The sequence below is a fragment of the Xenia sp. Carnegie-2017 genome, unplaced genomic scaffold (assembly GCF_021976095.1).
Source record: "Xenia sp. Carnegie-2017 unplaced genomic scaffold, XeniaSp_v1 HiC_scaffold_16, whole genome shotgun sequence".
Lineage (NCBI taxonomy): Eukaryota > Metazoa > Cnidaria > Anthozoa > Malacalcyonacea > Xeniidae > Xenia > Xenia sp. Carnegie-2017.
The window spans coordinates 890,115-911,322 of NW_025813469.1; the positions used below are offsets into that span (position 1 = coordinate 890,115).

The window sequence follows — 21,208 nt, forward strand, 5'->3', positions numbered from 1 at the left end:
AAACGCGCGAAATACTCGAGACAAATATAATACATCTGTATTTTAACACCGTCTTTTTATAAAACTGATTCCTGGTCATCCGCGATATTATAATGGAGTCAAAATCGTCGTCACTGTTTTTAGGCTTAGATTTGAGCACCCAGCAACTAAAAGTTATTGCAATTGATGACAACCTGAGTATTGTTTTCGAGGAAAGTGTAATCTTTGATAAAGACCTGCCACAATTCCATACTCAAGATGGTGTTTGCAGACATAAGGATATGCTATGTGTGACTGTGCCAACACTTCTTTGGGTCACTGCTTTCGATCTTTTGTTAAAACGAATGAAAGAAAAAGGATTTGAGTTTGATAGAGTCGTTAGTTTATCTGGTACAGGACAGCAGCATGGTAGTGTATATTGGAAGTCTGAAAGTGAAAAACTCTTAAAGAATTTGGATCCTGAAAAAAGTTTGTCTGACCAGCTAAAGGTATTTTAATTTGAGAATATTTTACTTTAGATGCAATGGCTTGTTCAAGACAATGCTGAATGTGTTCAAAATGTACTCACTCAATAATGCATACATATTCAACTATATCTGTTCTCAGTGATTAAACTTTTTAAACTAAGGAATTCTTTTTATGAAAGGACTGCTTTGTCGTTGATGACTCTCCAATCTGGATGGATTCTAGTACAACTGAACAATGTAAAACATTAGAGGAGTCTGTTGGTGGTGCGCAAGCACTTGCCAACATTACTGGTTCAAAAGCTTATGAAAGATTCACAGGCAATCAAATTGCTAAAATATTTCAACATAATCCAAAAGCATATGACAAATGTGAGCGCATTTCCTTGGTAAGTAGTTTCTTGGCATCCCTGTGCTATGGTGGTTATGCACCTATTGATTATAGTGATGGGTCTGGAATGAATCTCATGAATATCTTCACCAAAACATGGGAGTTAGTTTGCCTCAATGTAAGTAGAGCCTTTTTTGTGTACTTGTCATTTGAAATTTAACATATTATACCTCAGATGCCCACATAGAAACATATGTGGCATGTCTCAAATCAGCTAATTGTCGTATACGTTCATTTAGGCTTGTGCTCCAGACCTTAAAGAAAAGCTTGGTGAGTTAGTTTCATCATCAAAACATATAGGAAAGATCTCGAGATATCTTTCACAGAGATATGGCTTTCCTAAATCATGTGATATTGTTGCATTTACTGGCGATAATCCTGCTTCTCTTGCCGGGGTTTGCTTGAAGAAGACAGACTTATGTATTAGTCTTGGAACCAGTGACACTCTCATGTTGTGGCTTGATAACCCCAAACCAACAACTAAGGGACATGTTTTTGTTAATCCCATTGATGGTATGGCTGTTGAATTCTCTTGTTGTTATTTCATGTGCTTTTACTTATATTTAGCAATGTTATTCATTTTAGAAAGTGCCTACATGGCTTTATTATGTTTTAAAAATGGTTCCTTGGTTCGTGAGACTATCCGCAACAGATGTTGTGAAAGTTCCTGGGAGGAGTTTGAGGAAAGTTTGAGAAACAGTCCACCTGGAAATAATGGCAATATTGGGATGTATTTTCATGAAACGGAGATCACACCATTTGCTCAAGGTACATATAGGTTTAACAATGATGATGTTGCTTTGCAGTTCTTTACAAAAGATGAAGAGATAAGAGCTTTGGTTGAGGGGCAATTCTTGGCCAAACGTGTTCATGCTGAAGCACTCGGCTTTCATATCAGTGAGTTGTTTTAAATAGATCCATTATTCTGTTGAAAGGACTTTGTTGAAGCTCTTTGAAAGTACTTCATCAAGTATTTTTCCTTTTGTAGCTGAAGAAACCAGAATTCTTGCAACTGGAGGAGCATCCAAGAACAAAGCTATACTTCAGGTCTTATCAGACATATTTCATGCCCCAGTGTTCATCATACACGGAACTACTAATTCAGCATGCTTGGGTTCTGCTTATCTGGCCTTATATGGAGTTTGTGGTCAAAGTAAAGTTGGTTTTCATGACTTATTCTATAAATCAGATAAATATGAAATGGCTGTGTTACCAAATGTTAAAACCAGAGATATTTATGATAAAATGGTTAAGCGATATAAATTACTTGAGGAAAAAGTTTCAAATTGAAAATGTTCAAATCTGTACATGGTTGCAGAATACGTAATTATTGCTGATAATGTGAAATTATGACTTATTGGCCATGCGCAAAGGTACTGGTAATGAAAATTAATCTGAAAGTAATAGCATGGATCTTAAGGCTGATTTCCATTCACTGCAAATTGTCGCGCGATCACTTTCATTTCAATTGTAAGCTCTCAAACGGAACAGTTTCACACTGCAGCATATAATTCAAAAGAAAGTGATTGCAAAATTGAGCGCGACAATTCCACTGAATGGCAGTCAGCTTACAGCCAATGATCTTCGCCATCTTAGTTAGCGATGACACATGCGCAATACCCTTGCGTCTAGTTACCATGAAATCGATTGTCAATCAAAGGTTCTATTTTTGTGCTACATAAAGGCTGATTTCCATTCAGTGCAAATTGTCGCGCGATTGATTTTTGCGATCACTTTCTTTTGAATTGTGTACAGCAGTGTGAAGCTGTTCTGGTCGAGAGCTTACAATTGAACAGAAAGTGATCGGAAATAGTCGATCGCGCGCGACAATTTGCACTGAATGGAAATCAGCCTTTAGCCTGTCTTTGTCTCACTTTTCATGAAAGAGTAAGTACACGACGGTAAGAAAGCACAAAGTATATTAGTGCATGCAAATAACAAAGGTTTTTCATTTTGAAAATTAAGGCTTTGCACGTGGATCTGACTGGGTCTAATATCACATTGAAAAGAATGAAATTCACAGCATGATACACACTGGCACTGAAATGTGTCAATGAAATACTTGGGTCAATACTTCACTAAAATGTGTGAGGTTTTGACTTTTTGTCAGTGCACTGGACTGGACATCAAATTTAAGAATTTATGTGGCCTAATTTTTTTACCTACATCTCACTCAACATTGTTCATTTGGAAATATTGTCGTAAAACTTGATGCAACCGTACAGTCAGGCAAATGAAAATTTGTCTAATGAAATTTTCTAATCCTTGTGAGGTTTTTATTCAGCAATATTAGTTTAAAAACGATGAGCTCAGACAAACATGGTAGTTGAAGCACCTGGCGTACGGTCGAGAGTTTTGGATGAGGACTCCAATGGGAAACACGAATGATTCCAAGCGTGCTGACGCGGATAAAATCTCTTTCGAGGACGAGGTTACAATACAAACACAGTCCACTAAAAACGCCGAATCTACTGAAGGTATGTTCAAAAGAAATATCGATGAATCACATATACAGTTTGGAAGCTCGTTGGTTCACGTGGTATAGTAGTGGGAAAACTGTTCATGATGTTGCTGAAGATGTGTAAAAACAACTACTAGCGTCTTTCCTTTAAGACGAAGAATCTGATTTCGAAAGTGAAGAGGAAGCAATCTCCACAAGTGCACTCTGCAAAATTTGTGTATGCAGATGGGGTATTGTAAGAAGAGAATGGAATGTACTCTAAGGAATGTACTCTAAGGAATGTTATTGATGAGGGATAGTACAAGGACCAATAGAGAAAAATGCGGCTTCTCTGTGAGATTGTAGAAAGATTAGTTCACGTTCATTCACGAGAATAATCAAAATGACTGTGATGATGGAGATGAGTGTCTTTATTATTTGATGCCTTTTCGTTTCGGCTACGCTGCGAAAAATTCAAGAGTTCGGAATGAATTCGAGGTGTTGGAAATGCTTGGAAAAGGAGGATTTGCTTCAGTTGTCAAGGTAACTTTTTATTAGATACATCGTTTAAATAGAATGTAATTTGGTCATGTGAAGGAAATTTTGTACGTGATTTGAAAATGCTATATATACGCTTAGGTACGTAATAAATTGGACGGCTGTCTCTATGCGATCGAAATAGTTTCTTTGAATCTGAAAATTGTGCTGTTTAATCCCAAAATTACTCGAGAAGAGAAGTTACTTTCTAGTTTGAATCATGAAAATATTGTAAGGTAAAAAGAAATTTACTATCGAAACTGAATCAAAATTTTATAGCATAAAGGTTGAAAGCGAGGCTCAATTTAGACGATACAAATTGCTTGGCTTATTAAATGTTATCTTTGTAGAAAGTATTATACAAAAGTAGATAATCCCTTTTTTCCATGAAGCCCATTAATAGTTTCGTTCATGATGAGAGAGTTATAGTGTATAAGGAGGCTCTCGTTCATCACGAGAGAGTTATGAGAAAGTTACATTCTAAAACATAACAAGTAAAAAACGTATAAACATTCTTAGAGATGGTTCAAATTATATTAGTCAAAAGGCAGAAATTATTTTAACTTTTGCAGTATCCTTGGATGTTCTAGTTTCTTTTATGAAAAGAATTCTTATAAAGAAAAATGACAAATTTTAAGAACAAAAAATCCCGTTTTCGCTCCATGCCTCTCGATATCCCGAGATAGTTGAGCACTAGAGCGTCGCATGTTAAATTAAGGGAACCATATAATCTTTGTTCACCATGAAGCCCATGGATGGTTTGCTCGTGATACATGAGAAACAGTAAATGAGAGAGTTCAATCAGAAAGATATAAACCAATAAAAATTGTATAAAACATGATGTTTAAGGTTGCCTTAAATCATAAGTGTCAGAAAAAGGCACAGTGTCAGAAGAAGTTAATTGAAACATTGCTTGGTTTATCTTATGAGAAAACAAAAGGATAAAATTCAAAAGCAAAAAAACCCGTTTTCGGTCCATGCTTCCCGATATCTTCTTAAGCGTAAGGCACTAGAACGCGGCATGTTAACGTTTCGGTAGGAGATTTCGGCCCCTCTACGCTATCCTACTTGGGAGATGAAATAGCAAGCTTCCGCCCATCAGACCTGAGATCACCTGCGATAGGCTTTGCTCGGGGTACGCAGGGAGAGTGCGGTCGCCACCGAAGTGTGGGCCCCTAAGCCACTGCATACTACATCGCACCCAGCTTCCACTGCTAGTTGACATCTACTATATGAAGTTTTATATTTATATATATAAATCTCGTAGTTTGTTTCTTCGATAATTTGCGACTAACTGAGATAATTGCCGCAAATGTATTGCAAGTACATATAGCACTGGTCAACAGCAAATTTGGTGTCTCAGTTTTGTAAACTGATTTTGGACAATTTTGATGTGCTGAGTCCAAAAATAACACTATTTTTGCTGGGTCAGGTCGAGATTTTAAGCTATCGTTAATTTTCTATTTTTTAACTTTTAAATACCTGAGAAAGGTACAACAGAAGTATTAACCATTTACCTTTTAAAGTTCTATTATCTGAACAAATTTAAATTTTTTAGCACTAGCAATACAAAGAAGAAAGCATTTGAATAAGCAATTTTTGATTGAATTTCAATTAGGGAGTTTAGGTTTTGCGATTATTATGGGATATTTAAAGATAAAATTAGGCTTTATTTAGCCCATACTGGAATTCAATGGTAAAACTTGTTAAAACACACCAACATATTAATGTTAAGTAAAAAATAATAAAAAGTAGAAATAATAAAAATAAGCCAGATGTTTTTTGCTATGTTTGTGGTGAATACACACTTGCACCAAATCGCAATACTGTCACCACCTTTATCAAGCGCGTTTACTATGCATATTTTGGCATGAAGCTCAGCGATCAAGACAAAAGTTGGGCACCTCACATGGTTTGCAAAAGATGCACAGAGCATCTCCGTCAATGGAGGAAAGGCACGCAAAAGTCCATGAACTTTGGCATCCCCATGATTTGGCGACAGCCTTAAATCATGCAACCGATTGCTACTTTTGTGCTATCAATGTCATGGGAATTAACAGAAAAAATCGCACAACACTGGAGTATCCCAATCTGCCGTCAGCTATGCGCCCTACTCCTTATAGTGAAGAAATTCCCGTACTTGTATTTGAAGATACAAGTATTGAAGAAAGCAGTAGCCAGGATGAAACTCAAAGCATTGCCACTACCGATGATGCATCCTTTCCCGATGACAATGATGAGCAGCCAAAATTGTTTTCCAAAACGAACTAAGCGATCTTGTTCGCGATTTAAATTTGCCAAGACTCTGCCGAACTTCTTGCATCTCGTTTAAAGGACAAGAACATGCTAAATGGTAAAGTTAAGGTAAGTTTCTTCCGTACCAGGCACCAGGAGTTTTTAAGATATTTTGCTCAAGAAAAAGAATTAGTCTATCGCAATGACATAGTAGAGCTACTGAAACATCTCGGCGTACCTGAATACAAATCAGAGGACTGGCGACTTTTTATCGACAGCAGCAAAAGGTCTTTGAAATGTGTGTTGTTACACAATGGAAATCAATTTGCATCTGTGCCATTGGCACATTCGACAACATTAAAAGAACAGCATGAAGCAATTAAGTACGTCCTAGAAAAAATTTCTTATGACCAACATAAATGGCTGATTTGCATTGACTTAAAAATGGCCAACTTCTTGCTTGGTCAACAGTCTGGATTTACCAAATGCCCATACTTTTTATGCCTCTGGGATAGTAGGGGTCGTACTCATCATTACGTGAAAAAAGAATGGCCAGTACGTGAAGAGCTTGCTAGTTGTAGAGCAAAAAATGTGATAAACAAGCCTCTAGTTGACAAGGGACGTATTTTATTTCCTCCACTGCACATAAAGTTCGGTTTGATAAGGCAATTCACTAAAGCTTTGGATAAAGATGGACGGTGTTTTCAGTTTCGTTGTAAAACCTTCCCCAATTTGTCAACTGAAAAATTAAAAGCTGGTATTGATCCCGAAAATCTTGGCTCTTTAAGCGATGAGCAAGGAGAGCGCTTTCACCATGACTTAAGAGAAAAGTGGGACATGGTGATGATGGCGGACTACTGTTGGAATTTAAAAAGAGATGGGCAAGCACCAAAACATTCGCGACAATCAAAAAAAACGAAAATTTAGACCGTAATAATGCAAACACTAAGTTTTCATATTTAGTTACATGTACTGTACATGAAGTGTACATGATTCTTTCTTGGAATACTGCAATTTTATCATAAAAACTGACATTTTGTTTTGAAACATCTTGAAAAGATGTAAATCTTGAAAACATTGTTTTAAAAAAATAACTAAAGTCGCATAATTTTAAATTCAAATTTGCAAAAAAATTTGACCTCCGAGAGCAAAATGAATGTTATTTCTAGATTTAGCATAGCAAAAATATAGTAAATCAGTCAAAAAATATCAGACACCTTTTAAAAAGTTTCTTTTTGTTGACCAGTGTAGTTAGTCGTTGCCATGATTATAAACAATCAATCGAATGGACTGGCGTAGTCGAGCGCATGCGCAGAGGATTTTTCCTATTAAATTGTTGCTGAGCATGCTGTTTACTTCAAAATCAGTGTTAGAAGATGCAGTTGGTTTTTGCCATAACCATGAACTTGGGAATCTGGTCAAGTCGACTGCGCATGCGCAGATGATTTGTCTGAAAATTTTGACTGAGCGCGTTAATTACTCCATATTCTTTACTTGTAGTTGGTCTTTGGCATGAACTTGAAGAGTTGGTGAAGTTGACTACGAATGCTCAGATATATTCTCGATTAGTTTGTGACGGAGCAAGCTCTGAAATTTGTACTTGTATATGCGCTTAGCAAATTTTCAAACCTATATTTTTGGCACGCTCTTTGTACTCTTAAGCTTTTGTAGACAAATGCATATCAAACTCATCAACACTTTGTTACGCCCCTCGTAATATCCGTGACAAGGTTAGAAATGTTTTTTGTTTTTCTCCAAATTTTTGTATCTGAATGTTTTGTGCATAAGCAATGCTCTAATATTTATGACAGATGTTACAATTCGTGGATTGAAGTAGAAGAAATACTTGAAAATGAAACTTTCAACAGTGAAACAAAATCAAGCACGACAGAGGAGAAACAACGACGCCAGGTTGAAGATAGCTTGATGAAATTGAAAGTAGTTGAAGCACCTAGCGTACACTCGAGCGTTTTGGATAAGGACTCTTTCACCAATGGAAACACCAATAAGATAAATATGAAATGGCTTTGTTACCAGATGTTAAAGCCAGAGATATTTATTATAAAATGGATGAGCGATGTCAGTTACTTGAGCAAAAAGATTCAAACTGAAAAATTCCCTATCTTTAGATGGTTGAAAAAAAATTTTTGCTAAAATTATGAAAATCTGGTATATTGGCCATGCGCTTAGGTACTGGAAATGAAGATTAATACCATGGATCTTAGCGATGACACCTGCGCAATACGCATGCGTGAAATGTGCTTAGTACACAGCCACCATCTTTGTCATGAAGTCGATAGTCAATGAAATAGTTTTGTTTTGTGTGCAGCACTTATTGCCTTAGCGTGTCTTTGTCTCACGAATGTTATACTTTTCATGAAAGAGTAATTACACGACGGTAAGAAAGGACAAAGTGTATTTGTGCATGCAAATAACAAAGGTTTTTCATTTTGAAAATTAAGGCTTTGCACGTGGATCTGACTGGGTCTAATATCATATTGAAAAGAATGAAATTCACAGCATGATACTTACTGACACTGAAATGTGTACATGAAATATTTGGGTCAATACTTCACATGGTCTTATCATACTTAAATGCATACTTTCGTTTCTGAGATTCAAAAAAATGTGTGTGGTTTTTATTTCTTATCCGTGGACTGGACATCAAATTTAAGAATTTATGTGGCCTGTATTTCTTTGCCATCTTCTCACTCAACATTGTTCATTTGGAAAGGCAGATAGACAAATGAAAATTTGTCTCATGGAATTTTCTCATCCTTGTGGGGTTTTTATGTAGCATTATTGGTTTATAACAGATGAGCTCAGACAAGCGAGATGAGAAATGGGATGATAGAGACTTGAGTAGACCAAATAGCACAAATCGCAATGACAGCAAATCCATTCGATGTCGGATATTTGTGGGGAATCTTAACACAGAAGATCTTTCTCGTGAGGAGTTTGAGAATATATTTGCAAAACATGGTCGTGTTATAGGATGCTCAGTGCATAATGGTTTTGGCTTTGTTCAATATGAAAAAGAAAGTAGTGCAGACGAAGCAGTGACGAAAGAACATGGAACTACAATTAAAGGGAAAAAAGTTGGTATGTAATTGTAGAAATTGATTTGAAAAAAATAATACTGATTTTATTAATTGACTTAGCCATATATTTTTCTTTAGATGTGAATTTAGCTGGGGACAGACGAAAAGCAGAGAAGCGAAGGCCATCCTCACATATGTCTAGAGACAGAGGTCCACGGTAAGGCAATTATTTTGTCGTTTTGTTTGCTATTGGTATTTTATTACAGCAAATGCACTTGTTTTGCCATTTGTAAGCTCTGTTTCTAAGCTTACTAATTTTCACACAAGTGCTACATAAAATTGATGGAATTATTAGCAGTCCAGCCTTAACTTTAATGGGTGGTCTGTCAGTCATCTTTCAAACATGTTGTGGTAATATTTACTGTAGGATAGTGTTTGAGTAAATTTAGTCTAAGAAACATTAAATATACAACAGCAGCCTTGTTATGTTTAGACTGGCATCGACATTGTTGTGATAATTTTTTGACAGAGTTATTGTAGAATGGAGAGTACGCTTCATAAGTATTGCTGCTTATTGTTTTTTGTTAATAAACATAACTTAACATTTTTTACATTGCATGAACTTGTATTGTCCATGTCAATGTATTTTAATATATATCATGAATTTATTTCTGTGTGTTTTTAATTATTTTAAAAAATGCCAGGGATCATTCATTGTCACCAAGAAGAAGGTCTAGTAATGATCCGTTATCAATACCTGGCTATAGAGAAGCAAGGGATCGATATCGCGATGAAAACCCAGATTCTTCTGGACATCGCCATTATGATGAAATTCCTCCTAAGAAGTCTAGACCAGAATATGAATTTTCTCCAATGTCTCACAAACCCTACCCTCCTCCTGCTGTTGGTAAACCTGTAGAAGCCCCAATCGACTGTGAGATAATTATAATCCACAAACAACAAATGTATGTTGATTGAATAAGTATTGTGTTAATTTTTAGGTTTCATAGTTATCTTTTGATTGTGTTTTTAAGGGTAATAAAACGTTTATTTTTGTTTTGTTTACAGGGCTTATGCCGAGTCAGTTGAAAAGAAATTAAAATCTCATGGTTTAGTTGTGGAGTGCACTTACCGAGACAATTCCTTTGCTTGATGAGTTGGAAGATGCAGCAAAGCGTGGTGTATTGTTTGGGATTATTATTAGTAGCCAACATGAAGTACATCGTTCAGTAACAGTGCACATCTTGCATGGAAAACAACAAGGTAATCATTATATATTTTTGTATTTATGCAGGTGTTGTCGTTAGTAATATGAAGCAACTGGCTTTCTGAAGTCTTATTTCAATGAATTCAAGTTCATATTATCAATTTTCTTATCTATGTGGCGTTAACAATTTGCATAAATATTGCTCACCATCTTGTGGCTGTGCAGCATTATTCTTGCAGCAAACTTTTCAGTTTTTTCTTTTTGATGCATTTTTTTCTTCCATTTGCATCTGGACTTTTTCAACAACTTTTTTCATTTTTCAAATCAACATTTTGTTTTTTGTTGTGGAATGACATTTTTGGAAGAAAGTGGTGACGTAAAGAAGTATAAATGTTGGATCAACAATTTGTATTTTTTTTTGAGAAATCCAGGAAGATTTTTGGCTTTTTTGGTTCGAGCACTGATCAAACTTTTTCATCAATTTTATTAACGTACTCTGATCATTGCTTTATTCATATTTGAAGTAAGTTTCATGAGGAACAACCCAATATTTGTTGGTAAGGAGTTAATGTGTTAAATTGATCAAAAAATGTCCAGCACTAAAGGATGTTTAATTTGCAAACATGGCAGTTTTCAGTGTAAAAGCATTATTACTATCAAATTTTTCTTCAATCTTCTTCAGAACACAGAAATATGCCTTTAGAGGATGCAATTCTTCTTGTGAGCCGTAATTTTGATACATATATGCAGGCACTTCGAGATCGAGAACTTCGGCCACCTGTGGTTGACCCTTTAACACCAAAGAAGGGTTTCTCAGGTGGAGTCAGCTCAGTTGTACCATCACCATATACTCGAGCTGTTAGCACATTGCTGAACATTGCTGCAGATGGTCGACCTCTAACTATAGATGAGTACACTTTAGTTATTGATGAGTTTACAAAAATTCGTAATGATTTGCTTAAAAAAGAAGGACGAACACCTCCATCTTCTACTGGTGAGTGAAATTTAAAATTAAAATATCGATTGAATGTTGTCGACTGAGATGAAATGTTTATTTTTTTTAGGAGCTACTTTCAGTTCTGATCCTCAGTCAATTGCTTTACAACAAGCTGAACTTCAAGCAAAGATTTTGAGCATTCTCAATCCAGGTAGCAAGCTGAAAGTAGAGAGCAAAGAAGTAACTAACGAAACTACTGCCAGCTCAAGCCCTCGCTTCCAGTACTTACTCCTTCAAACAGTGCATCGAATGCTTTTCAGGCACCTACTACGGGCCTGAACAAATATCCATCAAGTAATGTCATTGGAAAAGTGCTGTCAAATTTGCGCAGTACATCTTCGGATCAAAGTTCGACAGCTTTTAATAGCGTGCCTGGTGTGCTAGCCACTAAATCATCTCCTGCAAACCAACCTTATTCTGCAGTTAATGCAACCACTTCTGATGGACTTCCACCGTATGGAGGTTATGGTCATACAGCTCCTCAAGCTTGGTCTCGCTATCAGAATCCATCTCAAAGTATACCAATGACACAACAAGCTAGTACTCAATCATATCCTCATTATCTTCCACCCAGTCGTGGTGGTTATCATCCCAGTTATCCCTCTGGGTATTTACCCCCTTCAAGATATTGATGTGAATACCCCCTTCTTGTTTGTGAATTATCTTTTATCTATTTAAAAAATTGTAAACTGATGTTTTATATGTAAAAGTTTAAATGAAGAGAATGTATATTTAGTAACCAGTGGAAATACATCTACTCTTACAAATTTCTCATTAAATGAAGTAGTAGTGTTATTATATAACTTTTTTTAGCAGTGATATTTTATGTGCAAGTGTTAGATTCCAGTCTTTTGAATGCATCATCTAATCTACTACAATTTTCTTTGACCTCTTGTAATATCTGTTCCTGAAAAAATGAAATGTTGAGGAGACTTGAATTATGAGAAAAGAGGGGCATTTGTAAATGAAGCTAGAAATCAAGAGTATTATTTTACCCTCTCATAATATTCCTTAGTTAAAGGCCCGGCTGCTGAGTCAGGATATTGATCATCCGTATTAGGATAAGTACCAATTATACCAGTACTACAGAGACGTTTTGGTTGTGGTTCTTCCTCTTCTAGTTTTTCAAATATTGCTGTACGCATCGCATCTCGAATATCTTCCGTTTTCTGCAATGTAGATAATTAATGCAATATATTGTGTATTGCTTACATTGATCTTTTTTCATCTAATTTGTCGTGTTCTACCTGTTTTCTTGCTTTGGGATTAGGATCATCATAAGCCCATCTCACATTTAACACTTCCTGACCCTCCAGTCTTTGATCTGACATAGCAATCTAATGTAACAGATACTACTTATTTGTTATTTTTTCATGAAGTTTGTCATGAAAACCTTTAGAAGAAATGTTGTTGGCACAAACCTTTGCAAATTCACAGTTAATTCTGTTCTTGTATCTTACAAATGCTATCTGACGCCTAGTGATGACACGTATATCCTGTTGACAAAAGATTACACAATGATCACTTAGGGATTAACAACGCATAACAATCAAGAGGTTCAACCGCAATTCATGATTAGAAAAAAGCTTTCTACCTCAATTTCACCCCATTCTCCAAATTCTTTCCATAAGACATTCTCTAGTTCTTTGTGACTTCCCAAACGACCAACATACAGTGTTCGACAATCATTTTCAAATGATCCCACTCCACCCATATTGTCACTGTGTAACCTATGCGTTCCTTCCAAACACATCATGTATCATGTTGATTCTGTTGATAAATGGTTCAAACTTTAAACAGAATTCAGCTATCGTGTCAAAACAACATATATTGACATGTACTCAAAGCTTAAATGTCATGAACTCTACAACCATGTGCATAAAATTAACGTAACTATTACATATTCCATACCTTTTTGCATCTTTGTCAGTTGGTACAAGGTGGTAGTAGCCACATTCCGAACCATGTTGACAACATCCTCGAGCAAAAAAGATGCAAAAATATGTTTTCTTTCTGTTTGGGTCAAGAAGATTTGCCTTAGTGAAACCAGCATCCTTGCTGATGATGCATCTTGTCTCTGCTGGACCTAAAACAATGACATTATGATCCTTTCATATCCCTTCATTCCATCATTTGAATGTTTAAATGTTATCATACCATCATCCTTCATTCCCTTCCAATGATCACCAATCCATTTGTCATACCATATGTTGTACTCATTGGCTCCCTCTGGTCTCCAGTGTAAATTTTTTGCTTCCTCTGGATTGACTTGTCGTCTTGCTTTGCGCTTTACATATTCTTGATTTTTTTGTTCCAGCTCTTCTGATGTTTTGCGAAATATAGAAAGACACGATTTATTATCTTTGTCTTCATCATTGGGTGTTTGAGCTCCATTAATGGGCCATAAGTCCCAACCATCTGGTTTCTCCCATTGTGTTGTGTTGTTTAATAGGTTTTGATAATACCAGTACCCTGAATTGTAGTCATAAAGTTTACGCCAGCAGCTTCGTTCTTCGTACGTTCCAGACGTTTGATACCAAGTATTGTACAAACTGCTTTGTGATGCAAGGTTTTCGTTGCCATTTCCAGTATTATTAAAGTAATGATTAGCATTTAGGCTATACGACTGATCTGTCATCATATAAGTCAACTTGTTTCGACGGGCTAATCTTTCGTTTCGACGGCTAAAGTTTAGTAGTTGTACGAAAATTTTGACTAAACTTTTAGTAATTATGATAACAAGTATGGCGAATACTTCATGTCATTATTTTTTAGTGATTCGTATGAACGTACACAAGAAAATAAAATTTCCTTTATTTGTGTTGCGTGAACTAGACTGAAAGATGTCTAAAAAAGAAATTTATAAAATAAATACGTTCCATGCTGTAAAAAACAGCTTTTTATAAATCTTTAAATTCTTCTTTTAGATCAAATTAATGTCCGAGTCTTTCCGGTGGTTCAACGAAGATGATCTTTTCTTTGTAACTGGATTAAACTGTACGTGCTTTTCCGTTTGGAACCTTCAACGAACTGCTCGTATCCGAACTGTGAATGCAATAAATAAGAGGAAGTAACTCAAGACAAATGTCTGAGGAAAGTGAAAGGTCGTTGCTGCTTTCATGTGGTGAAATTAATGATGAAAACAGAGATACTATTCAAATACCATACGCTGTAAATAATTCAAAAATGAGACAGCGACTAAGCACATCTACAACATCGCCTTCCATAAACTCGATGGGTGAGCCTGAACTTCCTATTGCCCGAGCTGTGTTTGTAGTTACAAATGCTGCCTTAGGTGCTGGTATGTTAGCATTTCCAGAAGCTTATGGAAAAACTGGTGGAGTTCCACATGCCTTAGCAGTTCAAACTGTAAGTTGTGTTGATTTTTATATATAAATTGTAATTATTGGGTTTTTTTGGAACTAGAATACTACTCACTTAAACAATCAGTCATCGCGGTACTTCATGTAGGCCACTCCTATAATTTTTGATGTAGAGTTTCTATTTTAAATTTTGTGATACATTGATATGATGGATATTTAAAAATTATTATGATACAGCTTATATGTTGCCAGTTGCTGTATTTTGTTGATTTGACAAATAGTTTGATAGTGTCCATATTGAAATAAATTATTCATTCAATGTTTCTTAGCTGAAATATAAAACCAGAAGTGTTGTTATTTTATCTTTCCACTATATCATATGGAATATGGAATATTTCTAATAGGTTTTAATCGTTCTCATTCTTGGAGCATTCTTTATACTTGGATATTGTGGTCAAGTGAGGCTAACAGCAAATTACCAGGATACAGTCATGCGTTCTGTGGTCCAGCTGCTCAGATTATTTGTCAGGCTGTTGTAGTACTTTACATGTTTGGTAGTGATGTCATATCTTATTATCATTGGAGACCAGCTAACAAAAGGTATAAAATGATTAGTCAAAAAATTTCAACACATTTTAACTGCTTGTATGTGTTTACTGATCATCTTGGACTGTGGAGAATTTTTATTTTTGGAAGGACTGAATTGATCTATATTGATCACTCCCATGGTCCCACCTCTTTTAACCCTTCTAACACAGGTACAGTGTGGCCATACATATATTCAATTTTTTTACAAGATATGGTCTGATAAACTTAAACTCTCCCACCTTATTTATGTAGTTGTAAAGTTCAGATAAGGGGGGTGTTTAGGCTCAACCAGCAAAATCTAGTAAAAAAAGTCACATATATGGTTACAACACCATATGCACTCACTGCATACGTATTTGTAATGTTTGTAAGTTAAGGTGGTAAATATTATTTGTGGGCTATGATGGTCCCTTACATTGATGATCATTGATTTTGCCAGTTATCTGACCCTTCCTGAAATGTATCAGTATGTTGTTATAAACTAACACATGTAATACCTTCCTACACAATCTTAGCCATACTTAGCCATACATAGGACACCGTAGACATACTTAGCCATACATAGGACACCTTAACCATACGTAGACATACATAGGACACCTTAGACATACTTAGCCATACATAAGACACCTTAACCATACTTAGCCATACATAGGACACCTTAACCATACTTAGCCATACATGGGACACCTTAACCATACTTAGCCATACATGGGACACCTTAACCATACTTAGCCATACATGGGACACCTTAACCATACTTAGCCATACATAGGACACCTTAGACATGCTTAGCCATCGTGGGACACCTTAACCATACTTAGCCATACATAGGACACCTTAGACATACTTAGCCATACATAGGACACCTTAGCCATACTTAGCCATACATGGGACACCTTAACTATTAGCCATACATGGGACACCTTAACCATACTTAGCCATACATAGGACACCTTAACTATTAACCATACATAGGACACCTTAACCATACTTAGCCATACATAGTACACCTTAACCATACTTAGCCATACATAGGACACCTTAACCATGCTTAGCCATACAGTACACCTTAACCATGCCAGCCATCATGGGACACCTTAACCATGCTTAGCCATCGTGGGACACCTTAACCATGCTTAGCCATCGTGGGACACCTTAACCATGCATACATGGGCCATAGACATTAGGGACACCTTAACCATGCCAGCATACATGGGACACCTTAACCATGCTTAGCCATACATGGGACACCTTAACCATGTAGCCATCGTGGGACACCTTAACCATGGCCATACATGGGACACCTTAACCATGCCAGCCATACATATACACCTTAACCATGCCAGCCATACAGGACACGTGACATGTAGCCATACATGGGACACCTTAACCATGCCAGCCATACATGGTACACCTTAACCATGCCAACCATACATGGGACACCTTAACCATTAGCCATACATGTACACCTTAACCATAGCCATACATGGGACACCTTAACCATAGACATACACCTTAACCATGCTTAGCCATCGTGGGACACCTTAACCATAGCCATTAGACACCTTAACCATAGCCATCGTGACACCTTAACCATGTAGCCATACATAGATACCATGCATAGGACACCTTAACTATACTTAGCCATACATAGGACACCTTAGCCATACATGGGACACCTTAACTATGTAGCCATACAGGACACCTTAGACATGCTTAGCCTACATTGGACACCTTAACCATGCCAGGCATACATAGGACACCTTAGACATACTTAGCCATGTGGGACACCTTAACCATACTTAGCCATACATAGGACACCTTAGCCATGCTTAGCCATACATGGGACACCTTAGACATGCCAGCCAACGTGGGACACCTTAACCATAGCCATCGTGGGACACCTTAACCAGGCATACATGGGACACCTTAGACATGCTTAGCCATCACATAGGAGACCTTAACCATGCTTAGCCATACATAGGACACCTTAGACATGCTTAGCCATTGGGACACCTTAACCATGCTTAGCCATCATGGGACACCTTAACCATACTTAGCCATACATGGGACACCTTAGACATACTTAGCCATACATGGGACACCTTAGACACTTAGCCATCATGGGACACCTTATACTTAGCCATACATAGTACACCTTAACCATGCTTAGCCATACATAGGACACCTTAGACATGCTTAGCCATACATGGGACACCTTAGACATGCTTAGCCATACATAGTACACCTTAACTATACTTAGCCATCATGGGACACCTTAGACATACTTAGCCATACATAGGACACCTTAACCATACTTAGCCCTACATAGGACACCTTAACCATACTTAGCCATACATAGGACACCTTAGACATATTTAGTCATCTTTAGACAACCTAAGTATGTGTAACATGGGCTAAATATGTCTAAGGTGTCCTATGTATGGCTAAATATGTCTATGCTAAATATGTCTATGTCATGTATACACTATGTATGTAATATGTCTAAAGGTGTCTATGTATGTAAATATCTAAGGTGTCCTATGTATGGCAAATGTCTGGGTGTCCCATGTATGTCTAGTATGTCATGGTGCTATGTATGGCTAAATGCAATGTGTCATACAAATAGGTGTCACATATGGCACTAAGGTGTCCTAGTATGGCTAGTACATCTATGTAAGGCTGACATAAGGTAACCAGTCAAGTGGCATGGGATAAGCATAAAGTACCATATATAGGTATGGCAGGTGTCTACACTATGGTTAAGTATGGTTAACCATGCATAGGTTGGGTATGACTATGCTGTAAATGATATGTTGCATGGTTAAGGTGTCCACATAGCCTAGGTATACTATGTGGCTAAGGCCATATTAGGAAACCATTGCCTATGCACATTAACATGTAATGGCTGGCATGGCTTAACCATTTGGCTAAGTGTCCTGCATATGTGGTATGGCTAAGTACCATATTTAAGGGTGTCTGTGGCTTAGAACACTATATGTAGAGATGGCTGCCTACGTATGGGACATGTAACTAACATACTTAAGCTAGGGTCGCATGGGGCATGGTTGGTGACACTATAACATGTAACTGTATGCCAGTATGATGTGGCAGGTATGGATCATGTTAAGTATGTCTGGTGACATCGTGATGTCTTGGTGTCATATTAAATGTCATGTCTATATGGCTAAATGTCTGGGTGTCCAGGCTAAATTGCTAAGGTGTCCTACGTATGGCTAAGTACTAAGGTGTCCATACAAGTATACTAAGTATGGGGTGTCCAGTATGGCTAAGGTACTACGTATGGATGTCCTACTTGGAAGTATGGTTAGGTGTCCTATGTATGACTAAGTGTCTAAGTGTATGTGTATGGCTAAGTATGTCTAAGATTTAGTAGGAAGGTATTACATGTGTTAGTTTATAACAACATATTGATACACTTTAGGAAGGGTCTCATAAAGTAACTATCCTAATTTTCAACAATCTTTTCCTATCTGTTTAATATCTAGTTATTGATCACCACGGATGGTATTTCAAAAGGGATTTTATAATTGTCGTCATTTCATGCACATGTGTCTTGCCATTGTGTATTCCAAAGAAATTGAAAGTAATAAGCTACTCAAGGTATGCAGCATCTCTTCCTATTCATTAAAGAAAAAGTTTTTACCTTATAGTTACTTAGTTAGGCCTTTCTTAAAAGTGTATGATTTTAAAAGTGTATATTTTTGTCCAACTTATATTTTAGCATGTTTGGTGGACTCGGGGCATTTATTGTAAGTGTAATAGTTATGGTCCAATTTTATTCAGGAAAATACGCCGATAAAAGGTAAATAATTGAACGTTTCTCAAATGTTGCCAAGATATTTATATATGGTTTGATTTCAATGTAGTGCTCAAAAACCGTTTAACGTGGTGAATGCGTTCGCAGCTGTTCCAGTTATTTGCTTTGGATTTCAGGTTGAGATGATATTCTGAAGTATGAAGTAGTTACAAATCACACTTGTTCAATCACCTTAGGAGACGTTTGTGTAGTACTTGATGTAAACTTTTTTAGAATAGTTTTCCATTACGCACACTCTTAAAATAATCCATGGCATCTATATGTGTCACCAATTAGCCATTATATTTTCCAGTGTCACGTGACGTCCGTAGCGGTGCTCGCAGAGCTATACAATCCCACATTCAAACGTTTTGCCATCGTGACTATATTATCAACTTTAATATGTTCGGTTATTTACTCCATCACTGGAGTTTATGGTTTTCTAACATTTGGCAGCCATGTTAAAAGTGACGTTTTGTTGAATTATAATCATGATGATGGTTTAGCAACAGCAGCTCGGGCAATTGTTGTCGTTGTTGTATTCAGTACATATGCTATTTGCCATTTTGTTGGAAGGTAAATATCACTGTTTGACATTTTGATGTAACTGCGCATGCACAAACTATAATTCATAGTTCAATGGATTTTCATTGAAATGTTATTTTATGGAAAACTTGATGTAGATCGGCGTTTCTTGGTCTCTGGATCAAACTGCGTCGATTGTCACTTGGTCAGGTCCAGTCTTTGCAAAATAAACGAAGAGTTATCGTATCAATTATATGGTTCTTTTCAAGTCTAGCTCTCGCTATAGTTGTTCCCACTATTGGTAAAGCTATTGCGGTTGTCGGAGGCTTCGCTGCCCATTTCATCTTTACATTTCCTGGTAAGGAAAATAATGTAGGTTTTTGGAGTTGGTTGTTAAGCTAGTAAGTAGATTATTGTTATTCGCGTGTACGCTTTGCGAGCCTATGTTTATCATCTCACAACGTAGAAAATTTCATCTATTGAACAGTAATGGATCTGTGGACATTATCTATAGTCTTGCCTAGTGTCATTAAAACATAAAGTTTAAAAATGTTTTTCAATAAAAGATTATTTTTCATTTGTGAAAGTTGACCTCCAACATCTCGTTTAGTGTGTATGTATATGTAAATTGATTGGTTGGGCTACTCTTCGTTCTTTTTAATCATTCTAATTTCACATTAGTATAATTTACATTGTGGATTAGTACGTTTATTATTTCACACAATAATATGTCATATTATATGTACGAATCTACAATGTTAATTATATTTAACTACCATAAATCAAGAAAATGTTTTACCAGCTAAACTTCTGAGATTATATTATAAAAACATAATGTTCTAATCACATTTACAATAATCAATGTTCTTTGCTGTCTTAAATTGAATATTTTAATCATAGGTTTATGTTTGATTCAAATCGCGTTGAAAGAATATGAATCACAGAGGAAAAGGACGGCAGGTTTGATCATTGGCGTATGTTATGTCGTAATAGGAACCTTTTTATTTGCGCAAACTGTAACTCAAGCACTTATGGATGATATTGAACATAAATCATAGCTTTTCATCTAATATTTCATCACGAGAAGCGATTGGTTAGTGGACTTCCAAGCAATTGTTTTCCAAGTGTGATTTATAACTCGAGTGGTGTTCAGCGTTTCCTAAAGTTTTTTTTACAAGAGAACTTTCCTCGGGTAATGTCGGACTGTGCAAGTTGTTTTTTCACATTGCGTCCTTGTTGATCTGGTTGTCTATAAAATTAAATTAGAAAATTGTTTTTGACATTGAATCTAATTATAAATTATATGAATTATCATGTGTAAGCAAGTTGAGACATGAGTCAAGTTTGTTTACTTTCTGGCGAATTTGGCAACTTAAAATTTGCCTTACTTTTGCCAAGCTTCGTATGTTGTTCTTTGATTTGTTGTTTGGTCTTGGGTAATTTTCCATCATGAATAGTATGATGTGAAACGACTTGAAAAAATGTTCATAGTGAGATACGAGATCTTATCATAAACAACCTGTAATCTAAAAATAAATCTATAGTTGTCGAGTGATAAGTTAATTAAAGGTTCCGTTATTTTAGTCAAAGATCTTCTGTACTGCACGCTCAAGCCATACGGAATGTACGCATTTATAACATGACATGCCTAGGGCGCT

The 21,208-nt window shown here is 36.4% G+C and overlaps 4 protein-coding genes across 4 annotated transcripts; 3 read left to right on the plus strand and 1 right to left on the minus strand.

The window, feature by feature from the left end:
* Nucleotides 1-8: 8 nt before the first annotated feature.
* On the plus strand, nucleotides 9-8,161 carry LOC124437535 (xylulose kinase-like). Its single transcript, XM_046987496.1, has 8 exons — nucleotides 9-467; nucleotides 626-952; nucleotides 1,074-1,347; nucleotides 1,420-1,731; nucleotides 1,823-3,817; nucleotides 3,914-4,047; nucleotides 7,547-7,776; nucleotides 7,858-8,161. Exons 1-5 carry the CDS (start codon nucleotides 93-95, stop codon nucleotides 2,122-2,124), a joined length of 1,590 nt encoding a protein of 529 aa, XP_046843452.1. The 5' UTR covers nucleotides 9-92; the 3' UTR covers nucleotides 2,125-3,817; nucleotides 3,914-4,047; nucleotides 7,547-7,776; nucleotides 7,858-8,161.
* Nucleotides 8,162-8,242: 81 nt separating this feature from the next.
* On the plus strand, nucleotides 8,243-12,094 carry LOC124437539 (nuclear receptor coactivator 5-like). Its single transcript, XM_046987500.1, is given in 8 exon segments — nucleotides 8,243-8,444; nucleotides 8,863-9,148; nucleotides 9,226-9,304; nucleotides 9,792-10,052; nucleotides 10,156-10,221; nucleotides 10,223-10,350; nucleotides 10,977-11,288; nucleotides 11,359-12,094. Coding segments are annotated over 7 exon segments (1,344 nt in total). The 5' UTR covers nucleotides 8,243-8,444; the 3' UTR covers nucleotides 11,571-12,094.
* LOC124437540 (pre-mRNA-splicing factor CWC2-like) lies at nucleotides 11,987-14,483 on the minus strand. Its single transcript, XM_046987501.1, is given in 8 exon segments — nucleotides 11,987-12,198; nucleotides 12,287-12,460; nucleotides 12,539-12,628; nucleotides 12,713-12,787; nucleotides 12,886-13,027; nucleotides 13,029-13,061; nucleotides 13,203-13,377; nucleotides 13,449-14,483. Coding segments are annotated over 8 exon segments (1,257 nt in total). The 5' UTR covers nucleotides 13,933-14,483; the 3' UTR covers nucleotides 11,987-12,114.
* On the plus strand, nucleotides 14,440-21,139 carry LOC124437542 (putative sodium-coupled neutral amino acid transporter 7). The gene is made up of 8 exons (XM_046987502.1): nucleotides 14,440-14,660; nucleotides 15,019-15,214; nucleotides 18,715-18,829; nucleotides 18,951-19,031; nucleotides 19,096-19,162; nucleotides 19,339-19,601; nucleotides 19,709-19,908; nucleotides 20,451-21,139. Exons 2-8 carry the CDS (start codon nucleotides 15,175-15,177, stop codon nucleotides 20,606-20,608), a joined length of 924 nt encoding a protein of 307 aa, XP_046843458.1. The 5' UTR covers nucleotides 14,440-14,660; nucleotides 15,019-15,174; the 3' UTR covers nucleotides 20,609-21,139.
* The last annotated feature ends 69 nt before the right edge of the window (nucleotides 21,140-21,208 follow it).

Excerpts from the sequence above, each read along its gene's own strand:
- LOC124437542 (XM_046987502.1), top strand. The coding sequence starts at position 15,175 with ATGTCATATCTTATTATCATTGGAGACCAGCTAACAAAAG. Across the intron at positions 19,163-19,338 it reads TTATTTGCTTTGGATTTCAG|TGTCACGTGACGTCCGTAGC; the intron begins GTTGAGATGATA and ends TATATTTTCCAG. Across the intron at positions 19,602-19,708 it reads ATTTGCCATTTTGTTGGAAG|ATCGGCGTTTCTTGGTCTCT; the intron begins GTAAATATCACT and ends AACTTGATGTAG.
- LOC124437535 (XM_046987496.1), top strand. The coding sequence starts at position 93 with ATGGAGTCAAAATCGTCGTCACTGTTTTTAGGCTTAGATTTGAGCACC. Across the intron at positions 468-625 it reads GTTTGTCTGACCAGCTAAAG|GACTGCTTTGTCGTTGATGA; the intron begins GTATTTTAATTT and ends TTTTTATGAAAG. Across the intron at positions 1,348-1,419 it reads TTTTGTTAATCCCATTGATG|AAAGTGCCTACATGGCTTTA; the intron begins GTATGGCTGTTG and ends TATTCATTTTAG.